Source organism: Diorhabda sublineata, chromosome 11 (genome assembly GCF_026230105.1).
Source record: "Diorhabda sublineata isolate icDioSubl1.1 chromosome 11, icDioSubl1.1, whole genome shotgun sequence".
NCBI lineage: Eukaryota > Metazoa > Arthropoda > Insecta > Coleoptera > Chrysomelidae > Diorhabda > Diorhabda sublineata.
In genome coordinates, this window is record NC_079484.1 from 10,993,789 (window position 1) to 11,018,842 (window position 25,054).

The following is a 25,054-nucleotide window of genomic DNA, read 5'->3' on the forward strand; positions in this document are numbered from 1 at the left end:
ACCATACTGGAGGTGCTTAGTATTGAAATAATAGATTTTAGTGTAATTTAAATAGGACCTCTTCATGGTAGTGTTTTTTATTTTATTCAAGTTAGTTTGAGTTTCCAAAACTTCTCCTTTCATCGACACTAGTATCTAAAAGAGCAAAAATAAATTGAGAAGAGAAGCGAATCGATAAACAGAAATTAGAAAAAGAAAACAAGGATAAGTCATTTGTGCTGCAATAATAAGAAAAGAAAGCCCAGCTAATAAGCTATTAGAAAAAGCAAAGAAAAGATTAAAAAAAACTAATGATATGGAAGATATCAGATTGGCTCAAAGTACGGTAGAACGAATGAGCGGCAGAGAACAGAATGCTAACAAAAAGGAAGCAGTCCGTCATGCAAACATAAATGTCAAATATGTTGAAATGCTTCTGATATTTCATGAGTTTTTTTCATCTGCTGAAAACTAATGTTCTCAATATGCATCAAGTTCTGTTTAATATTCCTTATTATATTGTAGTTTATGGCAAAAACTTTTTTCTACTTTCAAATTATAGAAGAAAAGTAGTAGAAGTGGAAGAAAAAAATCTAGTAGTTATAAAAGATGTATGTTAACTCCCTAAATTTTTATTTCAGGCTAAGTTTTTGTTACTGTTAGGCTACTATTTAGACAACTATTATCAAGGTGTTAGGCTACTATCAAGACAACTATTCTAATACTGTAGGCTACTAAAAGAAACTATTTATGTTCTCATTTTCTTGTGGCAATCCTAGTAATGTCAATTCCTTTAAATTGTCAAATACATTGTATGGATATACATAATCAATCACTGGAATTTTGATGTTCTAGTTTAGAAGTTAGAAACATTTTTTTTAAATTTCGACTTCTTTAATTACCTAAGGAAAGCTTGTGTAACACAAATTACATATATGCAATAGGTTAAAGCGGCATTTAAGCACACCAGCACAACCTGATATGTTGTCACATACAGGACATAGAGTAGCTTATACGTAATCGAAAATACTCTGCTTGTGTGAGTAACATACTAACCTTTATTTAACTGATTTTGCCCAATAAACATTAACTTTTGTAACCTATAGATAGTGCTATAGCTACTTGAAGTGAAGTAAATTGTGAGAATAAAAGAATTCCGTACTTTATAAAATGTTTTTATTGATGTGTCTATGATTTACTAATGCTAAGAATCTACAAATGTGTCAGTCATTGTGTTGGCGATTTGGCAGGTAGAGAAATCCTTACAATCTGTTTCTTCTTCAATGATGTTCTGGCTTATTTGCAATTCTGTAATAATCCTAAACCTCAAAAATGAACGAAAAAAAAATAATTTCGCCAGTGAAATAGACAGCTTACTATAGCAACGCTCTACAAGGGTAGACTCAATTCCTGGTTCTGAAGACAAATGGGTCATATCCAAATGATTTTTTCTCATTTAACAGTAAGAAGGTATCAAAATATGCGTATTTTGAAATAAGGGTATACATTACTGCTAGGTATCGATAATATTTTCATTTTTATACAGCTAGAGCATTTAGCAAAGTTATAGCATATTGTTTTATTATTACATTCTAATAATCAGCGTTTCATATGTCCTAATAGTTTCATGACGTAATTAAATTTGTTCGCTTTGTTTCGTTGTTTTTGTCGTAAATGAATCTGCAATGTAGCGACAAATTTTTTTTTAATTGTGACGCATACTTAACCACCTTAAATATTTTTTAAACTTCAATCACTTAAAATGAATGTATTTATTGTACTCAATATTCTATTTTGATTAAAAGGATCGTTTTAGACAATTCATTAATATAATTTCCATGTGAAACAGAATATTTTTTGGATATTTAAGTACTTTCAAATTTGACATTTTGATTTGAGCGAAATTTAATCCCCACAACTTTCAATAATGATAATTCACAAAAAAAAATGAAGATAATGTTACCATAAGAAGATCGGCTACATTGTATAGGTTCACGAAGCAATTTCATTATCGAATAATCCAAATTATATTGTACATACATGTTACACTATGTTTTTGAACAACAAAATATGAACAAATTGTTGTTATCGAATAATCAATGATTAAATAATTCGTATTCGGCATCTTCGTCACTTTCAAGGTGTCCCCAGCTTTTTGTTCGCATTAAGCCTTTCATTACTACTATTATTTAAAGAAAATAAAGTGATATGTTGAACTGAAAGGTAACGTTACTGATACAGTTCATAACCCAGCAATTTCTTCAACCATTTTTGCCAATTTATTTATTTTCTTTCAGATTACATCGCTAGGTATGGTCGGATGACTGAGGACCATTCAAGGAATAAATTTTGGCAAATTTTGTCAGCTGTAGAATACTGCCACAACCGTAATATAGTTCATAGAGATTTAAAGGTAAGTCATATGAGGGTTGTTTGAAAAGTTTCCAACGTAACACAGAAACAAAGCATTTTGCCCTAATCACTATTATTTGCTACCATAGTCTCCATATAACTACATACGATTTGTCGTCTTTCTCCTTAAAATAAGCATTTACTTACGCTATCAAGTTCTAGTCTGATGAAAATTCCTTTCTTGCAAGTCAAAGTTTAGAATTATGAAACAGAAAAAAGTCGCTTTGAACCGCATTTGGTGAATACTATGAGTCTTCGACCAATTCGAATTACAACTCGTGAACTTCGACCATGTCAATCACCGATCCTTTCTCTTCAAATACCGCAATGATGCGTAATACAGTCCTGATATTATTTTATGATTTTGCAGATGGTCAATAAACACAATCCCATGAATATCCCACAAAAACGGTCTCCATCATTTATCGGCTGATGAAACTGTGTTTACCTTTTTCGCCCTTTGCAATCCAGTGCCCTGAAAATTTTTCGAATTCTTCAGTCAGTCTATCGTAAATACATTCTTTTGATATACCGATAATTCGACGGTCGTCACGTACCATTTGGCGATCTTTTTCGATGATATCGCTGGTTCCTGCAGTTTTTAGCCATACCGAACGCTCGTCGTTAAAACAAATATTTAACGACATCTCGATACTCAATTTATTCCATTTTTTGTTTTACTAAAATCTACTAGTAATGACTTTCTAAAATCAATTTATGCAGCTTAATCTGCTTTAAGAACAATAGGAAATTATTAACTCCTTTCTGCTGAAGTTGTACCCAAAGGCACATTCAACATAATTCTGATAGATGCCATCCAATATATTTGTAATTATGTATTGAATCATCTGATTGGTGTCTCTAATGGAGTTTAATAGATAATAAAAGCTGCAATTCTTCGTAAGGCTCATGAGATTCCGTGTTTTCACTTTCTCAGTCTTCAAGTACTATACCCAAGTCGTTACAACGCTTCAAAAGATTATTATTTGGCAAATATTTTGAATTTTAGATTATTGTTCATTCGAAAAGTAGTAAAAATTAAAATACAAATGGTCAAAATCTATTATGTGCCAAAATTATTAGTCAATTTCCTTTTAATAGGTGTTTCTGGTCTAACTGTAGAAATAAAGAAAGTGCTTGGTGGCATTTTCAGAGACACAAAAAAGGTTATTTAACCCTGTGGAGGACTAATTAGCTATTTCACTAATGCACAATATAATAGATCCTTATCGTTCAACAGAATTAGTATTTCAAACAGAAATTGAGACCACCAAACTGTTAACCACAGCCAAACTTCATAGATCCGGATAATGGCGCAGACACAAATAGAATTGAGTGACTATGAGGATTAGCTCAGTCCAGTTTTCAATATCGGTTCGGTAACCATTCCAATTATAAGATTGTTACTTGTGTGAATTTATGTGGATTTCTTTCACAGCAAACATGTTTGGAGTAATACCTTAAGACATTATGACATTCTGGCTAGTTACCCACGGAACACACTGTTTACACCACCACTACACCAACACACAATTACACTGTCTGACGCGCGCTTTGATAACCAAGTTGTCTTCAGAGAAGCAGTTTATTTTCAGTCTCTGAAGACTTGATAACTTGGTTATTGAAGCGCGCATTAGACAGTTCAACTATGAGTATTAGTGTAGTGGTGCTGTAAACAGTGTTTTCAGTATGAATGTCACCAACAGTTCCAGAAATCCCACCTTAATTCTGAGTAGTTATCTCAATTTACGTATGTTTTATCTTTCTAATCATCTAGGAACTATTTGTGGTACATATTTGGTACTTATTTTGACCAATGATTGTATTGCTTTATAATATAGATTCTGTAGGACATACAATGAAAGTACGAAATGAACACGGACTTAAGTGATACTCAAATAAAAATGAGGAATCTCCTGTCTACAGGCAAACTTCCTTATAAACGGCTCATTCACTAGAATCACACAAACCAAGTTTGAATATGCTAAAGGTTACGGGGTCTTTATAAAAAAAAGTGGAAAAGGGATTTATGTGTTGTATTATATACTTCAGATTAGGAAGAAACTGAATATTAATTTTTTTTGATATACGAATATTTTAAGGTTATAAACTAGAATTCTTGACCTGATGGTATAGCATTTAAGGAGACCTAGCGAGGCTCCTTTTATAGCGAGGTAGTGGACTCACTTCGCCCATGTCTATCTACGCTACTGCAAACATCTAAAGGTATATTGATCCGTGATAACCCAGACTTATAGATTGAGTCGAAAAGAATCAACAATCATCTGCGTGATATTCAAGGTTTGCCGAACTCTCCTTATGCACTGACTTTATTTTGTATTTCAGATTTATTATTTAGGTGTCTTGTAGGTATTGCTGAAAAATCCCGTTCTGTAGTCGAGCAAAAGTCATTTTTCACCCTGTCATCATTTATATGGTCCACATGAATTTCGTTATTTAACGTCAAAACAACAAATTAATATGGTTGACGATATTTGATGTAATTACTTTTATTTTATTTATAATTTTTCTATTTTTAATTTGCACGACCGAGATATGATCATATTTATTAAGAAACCAACATAAGTAAACATAAAACATTATCGTTTATTTCTTTTTTCAAATTCTTTCCTAACACTCCATCTAAAGATAAAATTGAAATACGAACTTCCTCTAGTCTTTGATTTTTTTATCTATTTTCTAAAGGATACAAGAGCACTTTAACACTACTTCTCGAGGGCATCAGCCACTTTTATTACAGCATTATGTTGGAGAGACCAAAGTGAAAAGGATGGGGAAAGTATAGCTGTAACGCTCAATCATAGAGGAAATGCATTTTCTTTGTGCGTATGTTAGTATGTTGCTGGAGATAAAATGAGATTTTATTGAATAAAACTGATAAATTTATGAAAGTAATATTACATTTTGAAATCATGGAAATGTACAGAATAAATTGTGGAATAACATAACAAAAATAATAAATATTTCTGTCCTATCGTGCAAGGAGTGTAGATTTTGGTAAGGAATATTTGGAAATACATTTTTTTCAATCGCTTCAGGTTATTGTTAAGAAACAATCGATTCGAACGTTAAATTTTGATGCACTTCATTGATGTGAACGGTCTTAGATTAAAACAAATAAAAGAGTAACCAAACATCTAGAATTTGATGATGAAATACAATATTGTTCTTATAATACGAGGATGGTCCCATAAGTACTTGGTCTGACCTAGAGATGGCAGTACCTACACAATCTATACAGTATATGCTTCAAGTTTAAAGATGCCACGTTGTTTATTATTCATTTGGCAGCCTTCAATAGTAACGTTTTCAGTGAATTAGTGAAAATGAAAAAAAAAATGGTCATCGGAATGTGATTTGAAACTTTTATTTGAAAGGCGTTAGCACAATCAATATAAAAGCTAAACTAAATTTTACTTTGGGTGAGACTACTTCTTCGTATCAACAGTAAAATATTGTTTAGCAGAGTTTAAACGAAGCCGTACTACCTACGAAGTTCAGCATCGCAGTGGTCGACCGAATAAGGTGACGACTCCAGAAATTTTGTAGATTTTGCTCATTTTCATAACCATGGACGAAACGTAGACCTATCACTTCATATCCGAAATAAAAGAAAAGTAAAAACAATGGACTTAGAATGGAGAAACGGTTCCAAGAAAGCAAAGACATTTTTTTGGGATTAAAAGAAGAAACTATCAACGGCTATTATTAAATGAACTTATTACAAAATTACAGAAATCCTGGAACAAAATTTACAATATTGTTGTACGTATTTGGATCACAACCTGAAACGTTACAAAAAAATGTTAAGCCTGCCAAAAATGCTCAATAGAATTAATACAGCAGCACACGGTGACATTATTAAGATAATAAATACTTGTCAAACTTATTCCACTATAGATAATCCATTCTCATCTTATTTCAAAATAATTTAGCTATTATTATTAAACTAATACTTTTGTACTAACTTCTTTTCTACCTTTCCTTTGAAAGAGTTGTTTTGACACCTAAAACATTTCTGAAATCTAGCTAATTGATGTTATTTTTAAAGTTTCTTCCATTTCCAATTTTTTCATTAGTTCAAGATTATTTTTTTTAATTCTTTCTACATATTTGAGGTTTCTCAAATATATAGAATCATAGATTCAATTATTTAATTCTAATGATTTTAGTTTGATGTTTAAATCATTATCATGGTAAATATTTCTGATCCCACTTCTTACTTCACAATATATGTTTTCCTACGACCACTTATGAAAATGATAGATTCCACACTCATTTTTACCTAAGGAAGTAGCTTATTTCACACGTACTAAAAAATAACAAAACATACATGTATTGAAATGCTTCATTTTCTTATGTTATATATGGTCTCGAACGATAGAGGGAATACGCGAATACAATATGAATCTGGCGTCTCAGAAAAAAAGTAAAACAAAATCATTAATAAATAATTAGATCTTGTTGGGTATTTGATATAGTTACAAAAAATTTCTTGTTCTATTAGTTCTTTTTCTGTTCTTTAGTTATAAAATATTTTATAATAAAAAGTGTATTTCGCACTCTTCACGTTTCAGCACCTGCCGCTACACGGCTCGTGTAAATCAGTAACTATTGCGAAATGTTTCCAAACTCCTTATATATATATATATATATATATATATATATATATATATATATATATATATATATATATATATATATATAGCATTTCAGTACATGTATGTTTTATTAGTACATGTGTGAAATAAGCTACTTCCTTAGGTAAAAATGAGTGTAGAATCTATCATTTTCATAAGTGGTCGTAGGAAAACATATATTGTGAAGTAAGAAGTGGAATCAGAAATATTTACCATGATAATGATTTAAACATCAAACTAAAATCATTAGAATTAAATAATTGAATCTATGATTCTATATATATATATATATATATATATATATATATATATATATATATATATATATATATATATATATATATATTATATATATATATATATATATATATATATATATATATATATATATATTATATATATATATATATATATATTATATATATATATATATATATATATATATATATATATATATATATATAATAATATACTATTCCCTGTTTCATATAATCCCATCTCTATTTGGAAACTTTTCGAAATTCATTTCCATGTCAATGAATCTGAGATACCGTCTCCCTAGTGGTGGAAAGCTCTAATTCTCTGAAGCTATGCTTTAAGTAAACTGGATTTAAAATCTTCTTTTGTTACGGAAATATTTATTCAAATTTTGAAGGTTTCAACTTAACTATAATAATCTCCAATGTATTGCAAAAATATTTTATCGAAAAAAAATCATGTTTTTGCTATAAAAATGTTATTATGTGGCTTTGAACTTTTCACTTACCTAACCTAAATTAGCAACTTTGAAACTTTTAATCTTAAGAAACTAAATTGAACGCAAAATTGTCTCAGTATTTTCGACATCTGAAGAACTTCTGGGACTTCTTACGTAAAACTCAAATTTTCATAAAATGAATGGTGAGCTGCAGGAATACACAAGACAGCAGGTTTTGGGTTTTTTTCTTTTTAAAGAAATTCATCATTATCCCGTAACCCACTAGCAGTCATTTTGGAGATTTTTTTTAATGTGAGTAGATTGAAATTCTGGATCGGAAAGTTTTTCTTTATAAAATATTCGGGTAGGATCCTTTCCATATTATGTCCATTTTATTTTGAACCAGCAGTTTCTCGTTTTCGTTTTTGTTTCGATTTTTTATGATCATAGAGGAAAATCGTTAAAATTTGAAAAGTTATCAAAGTTAAGTTCAACTGCTTTATAAACATGTTTTTCTTGTTTTTGTCTGAAACAGGTCGATTTTTATTCTTAAATTGACAATTTACAGTATGAAAATATTATCCCTCTCCAGCATCCCTTCTGAATTATAAGCACCCCCTCGAAAATTTTAAATAATGAAGGGCGTTGTGTGTGTATGAGTGTGTTTTCAAGGGATTTTGGTAAAGTTTTTCTTAAATTTGGTGCAATCATAACTGAGAAAATTAATTTTTAAGATGTAAAATTTTGATGATACAAAAATTTACGTAGAATGAAGATAATAATATCGCATAATATTTAGAATGTATTTTTCAATGTACTCTACAATTAAATTGCATGTTCAAGTGCAAAATAACCACCATTCACATCTTGATGATAAGCGAGGCGATTTTGAAATTCTCGTACAATATTTTGGTATAACCTTAGGAGTTATTTGGTTAATTTCTTCTGTATTCCTCATTTTTAAATCAGGAATATTATCTGGTCTATTAAAATTTTAAATAACTCGATAAGAAGTAATCAATGGGAGTCAAATCGGGGGATCTAGCCGGCCATTCGATCATTCCATGTCTTCCAATCTACCTTTTGAAAAAACGTCGTTTGAATAATTTCTATCTGCACGTGCAAAATGCGGTGGAACTCCGTCTTGTTGATGGTAAATAGAATCGATCTATCAGATTTGGATGATTAGCACCAGGAAAAAGTCTTTGTAATGTAGACACTAAGAAGTTGATAAAATAATCTGGATAAACCATTAACTATGCCTTCACAAAATAAGGGCCAATAATTTTATTATTAATGATATCTCCATTTTCTACAGTTCTGTTTATTAACCGTTCCGTTTAAATAAAACGTAACTCCATTAGAAAAAATTGTTTTGTTTATGAACTGCAAATCTGAGTTCATTTTGTTCATCATCAATTCACAGAATTCTTGTCTTCTGTCAGGATCATCTTCATTTAACTCCTGAACCAACTGAACTTTGTAAGGGTGGTATTTTTCTTTATGCAAAACTCTACAAATAGGTGATTTGCATACATCATTGTCGACGGCAAGTTCTCGAGCTGTCTTACGCGGGCATTTCTCAATGTCTAAATTTTTATCTTCAGTAAATTAAACATTTTTACATGGTTTTTCGATATTTTTTACATGTTTCACGAAACTTCTTTTCAATTTTGCTAACGTGATGACCAGTGTATTTATTGTATTATATTGTATGAAATAAAACTAAGTAATTTGATATGTTAGTGGAACTTCATGTGTAAGTAAGGGACACTTGGAATCGCTTAATTATAACGTTGGTTCCTATAAGAACCGGACAGTGTACAATAAATCTCAACTAATACAATAATAATTAGAAATAAGGTAGGTAAATTACTGGTTCTCAGTTAGTCATATTAATATAAAACAAAAATTAAGTAATACGAAACAATACAGTAATTAAGAGTAAAATAAGGGACACTTTGTAACACTTGACTATATATTAACAGATCCTAATCAGGAGTGGTGAGATAATTAGTAGTTGTTTGAATAGATAATATTTTCAAGTTTTCAAACTTATCTCGGACATTATGAAAATATTCTAATATTTTGAGTATTACTTCATGATTTTACTGATTATTTTTTTTGCGATGCTACTTTCTTTTGTTTTCTTCTACATACTCTTATAACATTTACAGAATAAAATTATGAAACTCTGTAAATTCAGTAACTTGTAAAACGTACTATTTCTATTTTTTGTTTTTTTCTATTTGAAATTTTGTTAAAATTTCCATTCCAATATTACATTATTTCATTGTTTATTTAATACTTTCCTTTGTATCAACTGAAACTAGTAATTAAATTGGAATCACACTCATTGTTTTTGTTACAGGCTGAAAATCTTCTTTTAGATTCAAATAATAATATAAAAATAGCTGATTTCGGATTTTCCAATTATTATACCGTCGGTGGTCAATTATCAACATGGTGTGGATCGCCCCCTTATGCCGCACCTGAGGTTTTCGAAGGAAAAAAATACGTCGGTCCGGAAATTGATATATGGGTAAGTATTTAATTTAAGTAAATATACACTGCCGACCAAAAGTTTAAGATCACATCAAAACAACATATTCATCTATCAATTGTAAAGAAAAAAGTCATTCTTTCAATTACTTCCAAATTCTTTGTTTAATTGTTTTCCAACACCGTTAAAGCCAGGAGGTAGAGTCGTAATATTATTATCGTGATGTGCTACAAACTAATTGCTCTGATTTTGTTTCCTATCGGTCAATAAGTATTAAATAATATCTAAAAACACGTGCTCTCGACTTATTATTACCTGAGGTTGCATCGGTTTGTTGTTACAAACAATCTCAATTAGTCTAACCTTGTGGTTTCTGCAGTGGAGGCGAAATTAACAGTGAGTGAAGTGCTTTCTGTCATCATTGTTTTACATAATAAAGGTAAATCCGAACGTGAGATTTCCACTCTCAGGAAAGCTGAGAACTACTACATCAAGTGAAGATAATTTCATTGTTACCAACAAGCTTAACAGCACCAAAAATCCGCGTTGAAGTGAATAATACCCGAGTTAAACCTTTATCATTGACTACAGTAAAACGGTGATTTGGTTGTGTCGCCGTTCGAAAACCTTTGCTAATCCACAAAATAAGAAAAAACGGATGCAGTGGGCCCTTGCTTATTGAGATTGGCTTTAGGAGGATTTTAAAAAAGATCAATGGACCGATGAATCCAAGTTGAAGTTATTTGGTTCAAAAGAATTTACTTTTGACGCAGTACCCAAGAACGGGATGGTGGGATTTTATCAAAATTAAACGGAATTTTGAAAAAGGAATAGTACAAAAAAATTTAAGAACATAATGCCGTTACTTGGGATTTATAATTAATTGAAGATGGATCCATTTTCCAACAGACTAATTATCTCGAGAATAGTTCCAAACTATGCAGACAATATTTAGAAGAAAACGAGAAACAAGGTTTGGCCTCCTCACAGCTCGGATCTCAATCCCATTGAATTTTTATGGGAAAAGGATGATAAAAACCTCCGTAATTGTGGTCTGTCGTCGCGAGAAGAAATGTGGAATGCTTCATGCGATAGTTAGAACAATATACTAGACACTATCAACAAATTGATTGTCTGTGTGCCAAAATTTTAGTTTAGCTAATTATAGCCTTTTTAGCATGGACTGTTCATATTTCTTTACACTTTTCAAAAAGTGTTTTATTAGATGATTTAACAGTTTAATTAAACACTTAATATATTATTAGATATGTATTTAATTTTCCTACTTCAATTGAGGTGGTCTTAAAATTTGGCCTGCAGTGAACTTATAATATTCTATAACTAATTCATACGTTTGAGAGTCCCCGCGTTTACAAAGTACACAATAGAAATAAAAAAGTCGTAGAGAAATAGCCATGAAATGTTGAAATTAATGGAACACCTTTAAATGTTTTATATTTCTAGCTGTCAATAAACAAGATCCACAAATCGTTGGGTAGGTAACGATCCCTCCTATTTAACAATTTATTCAAAATTAAGATGATATCGTAGATTTATGTATTAATTTTTAGCGTATGTCGGGTCAGTATCGTCAAAAGTTACTGGAATCATATATTAATCCCTTATATCTGATACTAGTGCCAAAATTTATACAATACCTTCTATCTGCTTTATTTAGCTACATATTAGTCTCTAGCACATTTGTAAACGATTCAATTAACTCAATTAGATGTCTTAAAAATTTTAGCAACTACAAGCAAAAAGTAATTTTTCATTTTCCTAGTTAACTAATGAATCAATAACAGATCTGGAGCGATCTTTGCTTATTTTTTTTTCATTTTTACTAAGTTAAGATATTTCGTTAAAAATTGTTTTCTCTACACTGATTCAAAATAATTCATGCATATCTTTAAGCTACAAAATGCATTCTTATATTGTTTTTAATTCTTGATAATATCAAATTATTACAATGTTCTATCTGTCCCGCGGGATTGCTGAAATTTTGCATCGGAAGCATTATATTTCTGCACCAGACATGAAAGAAAATTGGACCGACAATATACAGACTGAACAACAGTCGTTATTTGTTTTGCTGAGAGAATGTATTTCCACAATCTAATACTTGATATTTTGTTTATTCAAAAAAAAATTAATTAAGGTATGTCCTACAGTTTTGGCCCAAAATTATGTTTAATTAAATTTATGGCTCGTGATCCTCAACTAGGCATAATTTTCTGCGAACATATCTCATTAGGTCTTGGACGACTTGCACATATATTTTTCTGAAAATTCTGCATCTTGATTGTTCCTGTTTTTGGGCTTGCCACCCTTCATCACACACTTTGCGAGATAAAATTGTTGCATAGAGACAAAATTGAAAGACAGAAAAACTTCCCGAGACTATTAAACTAGAATATTACTTTGTTTTATATCGCTGACTTACACATTTCGACTTTTTCATATACTCCAATACAAATTTTTATAAAAGTGTGTCAACCTTCCTTCCTTAAACCTAAAAGTGATAGCAAACATATTTTATCTCGTAACATTTTTCTTCTTCAACCCATTTTTTAAACTACCTTACATGGTGACTACTATTGTGAACCAAGTTCAAGTGTTTTTCAAAAATTCAAGAATCGTTTTACTAAAATGATTGGTCGGAGATGAAGCATTTCTTTTATTTGGTTCACCAATGTTGTGAAAACCTATACCAATAGGATATGCAGTAACTTGTAAAGAGAGCTATGAATCAATAAGTACAATAAAGTACAATAGAGCAGAAATACGAAATGGAAAGTTGGTAATGACCTCAAAGTCATAGGATTGTTATTGAGTTTACAGGGTGAATGTACCGTATACTCTTACTTTCTTTCACTGTGGTATAGCAGTGTCTGAGAGCATGATTATATAAGAAAACAATGATCCATTCGAAACGTGTACACTCCAAACAAAATGCCTGCAATGAGTCGTTGGTGTATCCAAAAAACATTATTCTAGCTCCTTCACACATTAAACTGTGACCCATGAAAACCATTAAGAAGGCGCTAAAAAAGAATTGTGATGCCTATCGATATGTATAAATAATATTTCAAATATTATAGAAATAAAACTAAAATTTGTTGACCGATTGATCCGTAAAGTTAGAAAAGTTCCTCAAATTGAGTTTTAAACGAACATGAACAGTGGGCTAAAAGCGACAAAGAAAAGCAGATTTATTTGAGAATCATCTCACTACAGTCTTCCAGCCACTAAGTCACGGGACAGAGACAGAGAAGTAGAGCAAAACTTAGCAACTGCAATAAATACAAGAAGCCCTATAAAAGCATTGAAAAGCATACAAAAGAAGTACGCACTGAAATAAAATTACTAACCCCAAAAAAGCCCCGGGCTCTAACCTAATAACCACCAAAATGCTGAAATAATTGCCATAAAAAGAGGTAGTCATGCTAAAATACATCAACAATGCAATTCTGAGACTTAGATACTGGCCAAAATCATATAAAGTTGCACAAATCATATTAATTGGTAAACCTGGCAAAGACCCAACCAAAGTGTCATCATACCGTCCAATAAGTCTTCTACCTACAATGTCTTCTTGCTCCTAAGAAATTACTCCTACATAGAATAATTGAAGACTTACCTCAACAGAATTGGATCCCCTGCCATCAATTTGGATTCCGATAAAAACATTCGACAGTGCAACAAGTCCACCGACTCACGCAGAAAATAAATAAAACCCTGGAAAACAAAAAATCCTGCTCTGCTGTTTTTCTTGATATTGGATAGGATTTTGACAGAGTGTGGCATCAAGGGCTGCTATACAGAATTGAAACTACCCTTCCCCCAAACTACTATCCACTTCTGAAATCTTACTTAACCAACAGAAGCTTCCATACAAAAGTTAATGAGGAAAAGTCCGAAAATTTTACTATAGCAGCAGGGTTGCCACAGGGTAGCGTACAGGCCCACTATTTTACTTACTGTAAACATCAGATATACCAGAGACACAGTATACAACAACAGAAACTTTTGCTGACGACACAGTTATCCTTTCTACAGATCAAAAACTACAATCACCAGCAAAAAAGGCCAAGATCATCTTGACCAATTACAGGAGTGGCTACGAAAATGGAGGATTAAAATTAATGAAACCAAATCAATGAATGTAACATTCACACTACGTAAGGGTACATATCCACCAGTCAAGTTAAACAATACGGAAATACCTCAAGCAGATAGTGCCAAATACTTAGGAATCCAAAAAACTTAACTGGAAACAACACATCCCAAAAAAAAAGAAAACTACTTGATATAAAAGAAAGAGTACTACATTGGTTGATAGGGAGAAAATCCAAAGTCTCACTTGAAAACAAAGTCTTTATCTACAAATCTGTCATCAAGCCTATATAGACATATGAAAATATTCAGAGATCTCAATCTAAAATAATCCGTCAGCTAGTAGACGCTCCATGTATGTAACAAATCACACCATTCACGTGGACCTGGGAGTGCCCTCTGTACAAGAAGTTATCCAAGAAAGGATTATCGAAGATCACAAAACTATAGAAACGCACCCAAATCCACTACTAGAGGAGTTGTTAACGCTACGAAACACGAAAAGACTGAAATAAAGTAGGCCAATAAACCTAATATGAGGTACAAGAGGTTACATCACTGGATGTAAGCCTTACCAAGACATTAGAGATGTTAGATTATCTAACACCCGCCATAAATTAACCCATAGAATGTAAAAAATATTCTGATTGTTGATAAAAAATTGAGTTTTTTATCTGTGAAAGTTATTCGAAAAGATTGTCGGAGAGTTTTTGAGGAAAAATAAAACGAAACATGATAAAGATGTTATTGTTTATAATAGTTAATGTAGTTTTATAAGTAATTAAGTATTTTCTAAACCAATGTGACAAAATATTTTCATTATTCCTTCTGGCTAACTGTTCAGCTAACTAACTTCAGCTGGGGTATAAAAACCGTATGAACTTCTTTAATTTCTTAATTCTTAGACCTTTTGACCTAGAATCAAAAACATTTAGAAGTATAAACCGTGTAAACTACAACCAATGAATCATCCTTATAGGTTCATGAACTTGAAAAGAGAATATCTGACCCAATTCACCCAACTGAAATCGAATCATATAGGTACAGCTCCATTGGGAGTTTGCGAGTGAAAAATTATAGTAGGTTGAAAATTATTTGAGATCGAAACCTCTGACACCAATCAACATTGACCCCAAACTACACCAAGCACCTCTCAGATAAAGGAAAAATTTAATCATTGACGAAAGGAAAAAATCTGTTCTTTACTTGTAAAATAAATAACCTACGTATGATTTTTCTCTCCAATTTGATATTGTTGTGAGACTTTTTCTTTTGATAAAAATGAATATTATAGAATAGAAGAACTAGATAGGTATTTACTTATTCTATACAAAACTCATACTTTGAAATTTTATCCTGCGAAAATTTGGAAGGTATTAGTACTAATAAATCAATTATACAATTTATGAAATTCTAATTATTGTAATAATGAATATTGAAGTATGATATGCAAATACTGGTGAGAACTATATATTGTCATATCTCCAATAAAATATTACTTCAAAGAATTAAACAATCAATTTAATTGAATGATTTCTTACTAAATAAATATTTCTAAAAGCAAATAAATTATAGAAATAATGAATCAGAGTTGATTTAAACTCTTAGGAGCCATTTCGAGTTCGAAATACGATTGCGATGATGAAACGACATTAGAGATAATTACTTTAATCAAAATTAATAATCAACTTCTGCACTATATGAATGAAAAAGAGTTTTAGACATGAACAATGAAAAAACTCTTGCATTCTGTCGATCCCCTGGTAATGTTGTGAGAAGAACTGAAATATAATATGCCAATTTTCACCGTAGTGGCAAAAAATTTCGATAAAATTTAGTAAAACATGTAATTCCCGACGAGACGAATCTCTTTCTTTTCCCCTTTTTTCTGATCAGTGACTCTCTCATAGAGTACGATGATAATTCCTTGGACGGAGAAAAATGGAGAAATTCTACACAATTTTTTGTGCTCCTGTTTGTTATATTTGGTATTTTGTATAAGGAAAAACTTGAAAAGATTTACGGGAAAAAGTTTTTAACCATAATATGTTTTGTATATTCAATAATTTATTAGGATCCTGCGTCATTTGTCAGTATTTTGAACAGGAACATTTAAGGGCTCACTTAACATCTGAACGTCTAACAAACCCACATATTCTTCAATTTCTGTATTTAATTTTTCATGAAAAAAAATAACTTAAACTCATTATAAAAGGTAATAACGCCGGTCTTACTGAAGGAACTAGTTTCCTGAATTGTTTCGAATAATGGAAGAGGCGCATGGAAGCTATATATCGAGGATGATCATCAATAAACATCAAATCAAACTTAAAATCAAATGGAAAACCACTATGCGATCTGGCATATCCCCATCTTATTGTAGCACCTAAACTATCACTACCTGAGACTAAGTTGAAATTTCTGGAACCGTTGGTGGAATTGAGCCTTGGTGTAGTGGTAGTGTAAGCAGTGTTCAGTACTGCCTGAAACCCTCGAATATTTTCATTCGTTTGTTTTATACATTTTTTAAATGGTTAGAAAATCTTTTATTGTTCTTATCATCTAAACTTGCAGACTTAGTGTGTAGTAGAACAGAAATCAAAGGCAAAAAATAGCTAGAAGTGTAAAAAGTGTTATAACACGCTGAAAATTGGCACACTTTTCTTATAAGATGCATTTTTTTGTCTAAAAAAGGATGACGAGAGATAAAAAATGTTTGACATTAAAATTAAACAATTCGTTTTCTGATTATACCTAGGATACAGAAAGACGTAAGAAACTGTCATTATTGAATGAAAGTTTATTAAATTTCCTTCAAAAATTATTTCTTCTACGACCGTGCGTTTCAACCCACTTTCCCGCACGCATTTTAGTTTTGAAAGTGTTGCAATTATGCAAATTTTAACCTTATTAGATAATTTTTTACTTCGGAGGTTATAACTATTGTTATTACAGGTAAATAAATATTTACGAAATAGTCCATCAAATAAAATTTAAACCTTTTTTATCTTTTTGTAGCATTTTTAATTTTTTGAAAATATAAAATAATAAAGATAACTCCACTGGACCGGCAATTCTTACTAGTCTACAGAATGCAACAAATTGTGTTTTCAATATTAAGATTTATAATAATTAGTAGTTCCGCGTTTTGGCGTTAATGAGCCGTTTTCTCACAATAAGCGATTGAACGCCAAAATTTAAGATTGCCTTCATATTTTTCCGCCACTGCGGTATGGCCGCAGTGCAGGAAACAAATTTGAATAACTTCAATTTATTTTCCATTCTACTGTAGAACTATTTTTTTTATTAGTTTTAAATAAGAGAAGGGGACAGAAAAATAGGTCTAAAAATATCGCATCATGTGACCCGTTAATTTTTGAAAATAAAATCTACATGGAAAAGGAAGATATTTGGACAATGTCTCAAAACACCTCAGAACAACAAAATTTTCAATTACACAACAGAAACGCATTTTTGCAGATGCATAATTTCTTGATTTCTAATCAGAAAACCGTAAACCCAAAACTTGATACTGATTCCTCTACACTTCTACTTTTCATCTAAAACGCACATTTAAGATTATCTCCAACTTTTACTGTAAAATTCCGGCAAATTTGCTCCAGTCAAGAAAATAAAGATTATAATAATAATTATAAGAAAAATAATAGTAATATTATTAATAATAATAATAATAATAATAATAATAATAATAATAATAATAATAATAATAATAATATTTTTGTTTCCTACAATTAAAAACCGCATACTTCTTAAGAATGTTCCGAAGAATGATCAAAAATTTCATCGATTTTAAGAAGTCACTTGGAAAATAAGGGAAAGGTTAGTTGAAACTAATTAAAAACCAGCTTTACGGCTACAACTAAGACTTTGATTGGAAAATAAACGTACATGACTGCAATATTACAATTTTCGTTTAGTGGGAAGACAATATTGTTTGGGACAGTTATTAAGTAGCTTGCTTTTTTATACAATTGACAATAAATGTTCCACATTCAGGTTCTCATTATAAGTTTTTTATTTTAAACTTGATACAATACGAGGATATATTGGAAAATTCTTAGCCTACTATAGAACCTATAATAATTTCAAATTTCAAAATATTTTCTTACTCAACATATTCTCCTCTCAATTGGAAACATTTATTACAGCGAACCTACAATGTCTCTAGACCTTTAAAAAAATGTTTCTTCTTGCTCTGCAAACCAGATCTCCACAGATTTTATTACCTCCTCGTTGGAAAAAAATGTACGACCTTTTAAACTTATTTTCAGTTGAGGAAAGAGATGATAGTCGGACGGAGCCAAATCTGGTGAATAAGGGGGGTGTTCTAGTAATTCAAACCCCAAATCAAGAATTTTTGGCATGGAAACATGAGATTTGTGTGCAGGGGCGTTGTCCTGGAAAAACAAAACACCTTTGGATAGCTTTCCGCGTTTTTTCTTTAGTTTTTTCCCGTAGTGTGGTCAATAATGTCGAATAGTAATCTCCAGTTATTGTTCTACCATTATCCAAAAATCAATCATGATTACTCCATGGCAATCCCAAAAAACTGAAGCAAGAACTTTTCCAGCAGATTTTTGGACACTAAACTTCTTAGGTCTTGGAGAACCAGAGTGTCGTCATTCCATCGATTGTTGCTTTGGATCGTAGAAATGTACAGAAGTCTCATCCATAGTAACAATTCGGCTTAAGAAGTTTACATCGTTTTCAAATCGAGCACAATAGAACGCGACGTACCCTAGAATATCTAGGACATTGATCACCAAGGGTATTAAGCATATCTTCGTAAATCTGCTTACCTCTTAACCCTTTTAAATACAGGTACTTGATGATGGATCGATACTCCAATTTTTCGATTTTCACAATTTCGGTGGACATTTTTTTTCTTTTAATTTATTGCGTAACTCTGGTTTACTTTTTTGACGTCAAACTTTACACTGACACTTCTAATAAATTATTGTTCGTTGCTATGGTAACGCAATATTTTATTTATGCATGGAACTGGTCTAGGCGAACTAGAAATCAATACATCCTCGTATTTCTTATTCAAATACTCATTATCCTGAAAGTTTTTGCCAATTTTGGGCGTGCTATAACAATTTTTCTCCGCAAAATCTCTACCAAAGAAAAGAAAAGTAACTGATTCCTCGAGAAGTATTACGAGGATTTCTAATTAAGTTTTGACATATGGCAACACTGATATGAATACGTCAAATCTAACATTACCATCATAAAGTTTGACATTTTTAGTGGTGAACGTGCTCAGAACGTGTTGTCATATGAGTGCAATTTGATTTGTTTACAGATACTTGTAACATTTTTCTTGGTCAAAAAATGAAAATAAATTGCGAAAATTTTAGTGCGACGATTTTATATGACTTTCGACGTGGATTAAACCAACAACATTGTGCCGATTAAACCGCTTTGGCGTGATGAAGCACGACCTCGAGTCACCGTGTTTTGCTGATTTTCCGAATTCAACCGTGGCACTTTTCTACAGGATAAACTTTGTGAAGGTCGTCCAATATAGGCGGTTGATCAGACCCGAAAACATCTATCGTGTGCATAGAAAGCTGTAACGGATATTGTAAGATTATCATGTAAAATACCGTGAAATTGAGACGAGCTAAATCCAACAAAAGTTATTCGAACACGAAGTAATTGGAAGCAAATGACCGCCTGTTTTTTGGAATAACTGTGAATGTCCCAACGTTCCATTAGAGTACATGTAGAACAGTCAATTATGAATTGTATACCAACATTTTTTGCCAGAATTGTTAAAAAAAATCAGGGAAAAAAGTCACAGAAGGCGAATCATTCTCCATCACAACAATGCGAGCTCTCACACATCAGTTCAAACAAAAACGTTTCTGAACACTCAAAACATCGAACAAGATGTGTCATTTGCCTTGTTTGGCACCCAATGTTTTTTTCTTATTCCCGCAGATCAAATATAGATTGCGAAGTCAACATTTTTCTATACCTGAAGAAGCAGTTGATGGAATGGGAAAAATGTTTTGGTAATTGGTTCAAAGATATGCGAAGTGTATTGAACTTAATGGAGAATATTTTGAAAAACAATAAAGCTACATCCAATTGTCTATCTCCAAACTTAAGTAACAGCCCTCATATTTCATAGAATACAAAAATAAGAGAACAAAAGTAAGGGAACCAAATTACTAGATTAATATATCCAATATTGATATATTATTACCGACATGGGCATAACATCCATGATAACTGAAATGAATAGGAAAATATGCACAGAACACGTGACAAAATAGTAATATATAGTTCGAATACATTGTTTAAATAATTCAATTTGATTGGTACTAACAGTAATTCTTTTTACAGAGCTTGGGTGTAGTTCTATACGTTTTAGTATGTGGAGCTCTACCATTTGATGGCTGTTCATTACAAGCTCTTCGAGATAGAGTTCTATCCGGTAGATTTAGAATCCCATATTTTATGAGTTCAGGTATGTTTATGACATTTTATTATAGTTTCTATGCAATATAATCAATTTGTTATTTTTATACATTAGACATTATCTTGTTGATAATGACAATATCACTAGCAAATTAAAAAATCAATTCCACTTTTTGTTACTTCATATTTGAGATGTTTTTATCTGTATGTTATCAATCATTTGGTCTATAATATTCCACAGACACTAAAAATGATACATTGTTCAAGATTGTATCAACAAGTGCATTTAAAGAGGTTTTCGAACAAATTGGTCAATCTCTTTAAATATTTGTTTACGTTTATCGTAAAAATAAAGATCTTGCTTGAGATAAGCTTCTTAGACACAAAAATATATACAAGGGTCTTTTAAATTTTTGTACCAGCTGCAATACCGTCATTTAAATTAATCTTCTATGTGAAATATTTGATATATGTTGTGTTTATATCAGGAATAAAATCTTGATCAGTTCAGTACGAGCGTAGATACGTAACTGCAAGTTGAAGGAATTTTTGAAATTTTTGCTAAAATAGAAGTCAATCAAAATAACCCTAACCAGTAGGGTTTCATCAATCTGAGCTGAACAATTTTAGGTAATCTGACTCTTAGCAATAGTTTTTAATTAGCATGCAGAAGAAGAACCTCGTCGTAGTCGATTAGCTACTGTAGTTACCTTAAAAAACATTCAAGAAAACTGTAGACTGATGATGTCGAAGAACAAAATCGAGAAGACTGTATATATGAGATCGGCAGCCGTACAAACAATTGTTGAAGATCACTCACATCTAACAAAGTGATGTCGAAGATGGGTGCCTGATACACAAGCAGTTTATAATGTCATTAAACTGATGAATTGTAGTTGTATTTATACTATCCTAAATCCAAAAAGCAGTCGACAGTTTGGTGCTTCAAATGGGAATTGCCATTTAGAAAAATTTGACGCTCATGTAGTGTTGGGAAAAGAAGGAAATAGTATTTGCCTTCTCTCGAAAAACGGTTATATGAAGACCATTGCGATGGGAATCCATGAAAAGTTTTAATCGATATATCGCGAAATGATCGACGATTTCACAGTTACAACGGCATATGTAAAGGAAACTCAACAAATTTCAAATGAGTACTGGTCAGAAATGTATAGAGTTAGATAGAAATATATTGATAAATTCACTCAATATTCGATTTATTCACAATAATCTTTTAGTGTTTGAATATCTAAACATTTTTAACATGACCCTGGTCATATAGGAGTATAGCTTCAAATTGGTTATCATACTTTTTCACCCTATTATTCACCTTCATGACTGGTGGGAGTATTTGCCATATCATATGTTTTATGATCCCATCTTATGTGTCATCTGTCATATACTGTTGCGAAATGATGCTGACGAATGACAGATACGCTAGTGATATATGACAGATGCGTTAGTGACATAGGACAGATGGCGTTGGTTGTATATGAGAGATACCAGATGATGCAGTAAACAAATGATAGAAAGTAGATAGGATAAATAATATATGGAATAAATTCAATTTTAGCGTTATTATGTACTATGTGAAAAAAACTTTTATTCTTAAATTGACAATTTACAGTATGAAAATATTATTTCCCTCTAGCACCCCTTGAAAATTTTAAATAAGTAAGAGGGTCGTGTGGCATCTTGTTGGAAAGGAAATTCAGTGCTTTGTTCAACAATATAAAGTTTTTTCATTGCATATGATGCAATAAATTAATTTTTAGACTTAAAATTTTAATAATGTCTCTATCACAAAATTTTACGTAGAATGAAGATAATAATGTCGTATAATATTTAGAAAGTATTTTTCAATCTACTTTACAATTAAATTAAATGACTACTATTCACTTCTTGATAATAAGGGAGGTGATTTTGGAATTCTCGTACATTTTGTCCTCATGGGTTATTTAGTCACTAGAAGATGTAAGTCTAATATTTGTGCTCGTATTAAATTCAATTGAGGCTCATTTGTCCGAGACTCAAAGATGAGACATTTTATTTCAGATTGGTTGTGGTAATAAAACAAGAATTCCAAAGGAGATTTGTGAAATTTTTAATAATTAATAAGCTGATCAATACATTTCGCAGTCTACAGCTAGTAAAATTAAACAAAAGTTTCTTGAAACTGGAGATGTAAAAAATATTTGAAAAAAAAAGTTAGGTGTATTTCTAGAGATAGAGGAAAGATAAGCATAAGACAATTCGAGAACTTGCCGCCGACAATGATGTGAGTAAATCATCTATTTTGAGAGTTTTGCATAAAGAAAAATACCACCCTTACAAAGTTCAGTTGGTTCAGGAGTTAAATGAAGATGATTTTGACAGAAGACAAGAATTCTATGAATTGATAATGAACAAAATGAACGCAGATTTGCAGTTCATAAAAAAAATAATTTTTTCTAATGGAGTTACGTTTTATTTAAACGGAACGGTTAACAAACAGAACTGTAGAAAATGGAACAGAGAAAATCCTCACTGAATACTCTAAAAAAGTGATCGTTTGGGCTAGTATCATTAACAATAAAATTATTAGCACTTATTTTTTTGAAGGCACAGTTAAGGGTGAGGTTTATCCAGTTTTTTTAATAACTACTTAGTGCCTACATTATACATAGACTTTTTTCTGTTGCTAATCATCCAAATGAGATAAATCGATTTACTTCTTATCGGATTATTCAAAATTTACAGTATAGTTCAATAGATCCGACAACATTGTTGATTTAAAAGTTAGGATAAGGGAAGAAATTAACAAAATAACCGCTGAGGTCATACAAAATGTTGTACGAGAAATGAATGGTGGTCATTTTGAACATTTAACTTAATTGTAAAGTACATTGGAAAATACATTATCTTCATTCTATGTAAACTTTTGTGATACACAATATCAAAAGTTTATATCTTAAAAACTAATTTTCTCAGTTATGATTGCAATAAATTTAATAAACTTTATATTGCTGAACAGAGGACTGAAATCTCTCTCCAACAAGGTGTCACGTGCCCCCCATTCTTATTTGAAATTTTTGAGAGGAAGCTTATAATTCAGAGGGGGTGCTGGAGGGGGATAATATTTTTATACTAAAAATAGACCTGTAGGCTAGTCGTTTCCATCTTATTTTTTATTGATAGATACTGTGGACCAATTTGTTTGTCTCTGACACCAAAAATTTGATTATCATTGATTTTAATTTCAAGAATTTTGCTAAGAGATACTTTGGAGGCGACTATAAATTTTTGTATTCATAGTTTGTTGGTTGATATTTTGTTTTATAAATTTGTTTATTATTTTTATTTTGTTATATAAATTTCAATGCCATCGTTCATATTTCTGTTTTCATAATATATATCACGCAGACTAATTATTTGAGAGTTGATTAATGAAATAAGATGCAATAAACATCAACGTTGATTACATTTTGTTTTGTCACGTTTTATATTGTGGATTACAATCAATATTGTGAAGCTGAAATACAAACAGAATATTTAGATTCTACTTCACTAATCAAATATTTACATTATCTATGACGTATATACAAAAAAAAATCGGTGGATAATTATCGCCGACTGACGTAAACGCTGTTTGGGTTAATGTAAGATCAGTGTTATTCAAATATCAATGGGTCATTCCTTTAAGAGATAATGGATTCAGGATTTTCGCAAGAGTAACTCCAGTCATTATTTTTTCATGAAATTTAATAGAAAAATTTGAATAAAGTGGATAGAGCAAATCTAAAAGTACTGCCCTTTATCTCAAGACATTTTAATATTTTTTATAAATAGTTTACACATCATACTTTGAAAAGTGCTAGAAGGTAACCTGAGAGGTGCTGTAGTTCAGCCTTTGGAATCTATGCATCTGTCCTAATTAATTTTTATGAAAATATCTTCTTCTTGTTTCAATATTAGAAAGTTTGTAGTTTTCAAGTTCAAGTAATGTTTAAAATATATAATCTGATTTTATTGCGAACATCCGTTTCATAGGAGTTCTAACAATGTCAATAATGAGGATTAACTGTTCTGTAACTATCAGATGGCGCCATAAGAGGTGATTAACAGAAACGCGATTACAAAACTGATATTTTTGTTTACTCATCGAACTTCAGAACAATTCTATAAAAATAATAAGCATGTGTCGTTTTTTGACCCAGAAATGAAAATGTTCTGAAGCAGGGGTTAGTACTGAACCGT

General features: G+C 31.2%; 1 protein-coding gene across 1 annotated transcript in view; it reads left to right on the forward strand.

The window, feature by feature from the left end:
* Positions 1–25,054, forward strand: part of LOC130450272 (serine/threonine-protein kinase SIK2-like) — a 140,024-nt gene that overhangs the window by 61,713 nt on the left and 53,257 nt on the right. The window contains exons 4-6 of the mRNA XM_056788588.1: positions 2,277–2,392; positions 10,121–10,291; positions 20,744–20,867. Of these exons, the coding sequence (XP_056644566.1) occupies positions 2,277–2,392; positions 10,121–10,291; positions 20,744–20,867 (411 nt within the window). The remainder of the gene's footprint in view (positions 1–2,276; positions 2,393–10,120; positions 10,292–20,743; positions 20,868–25,054) is intronic.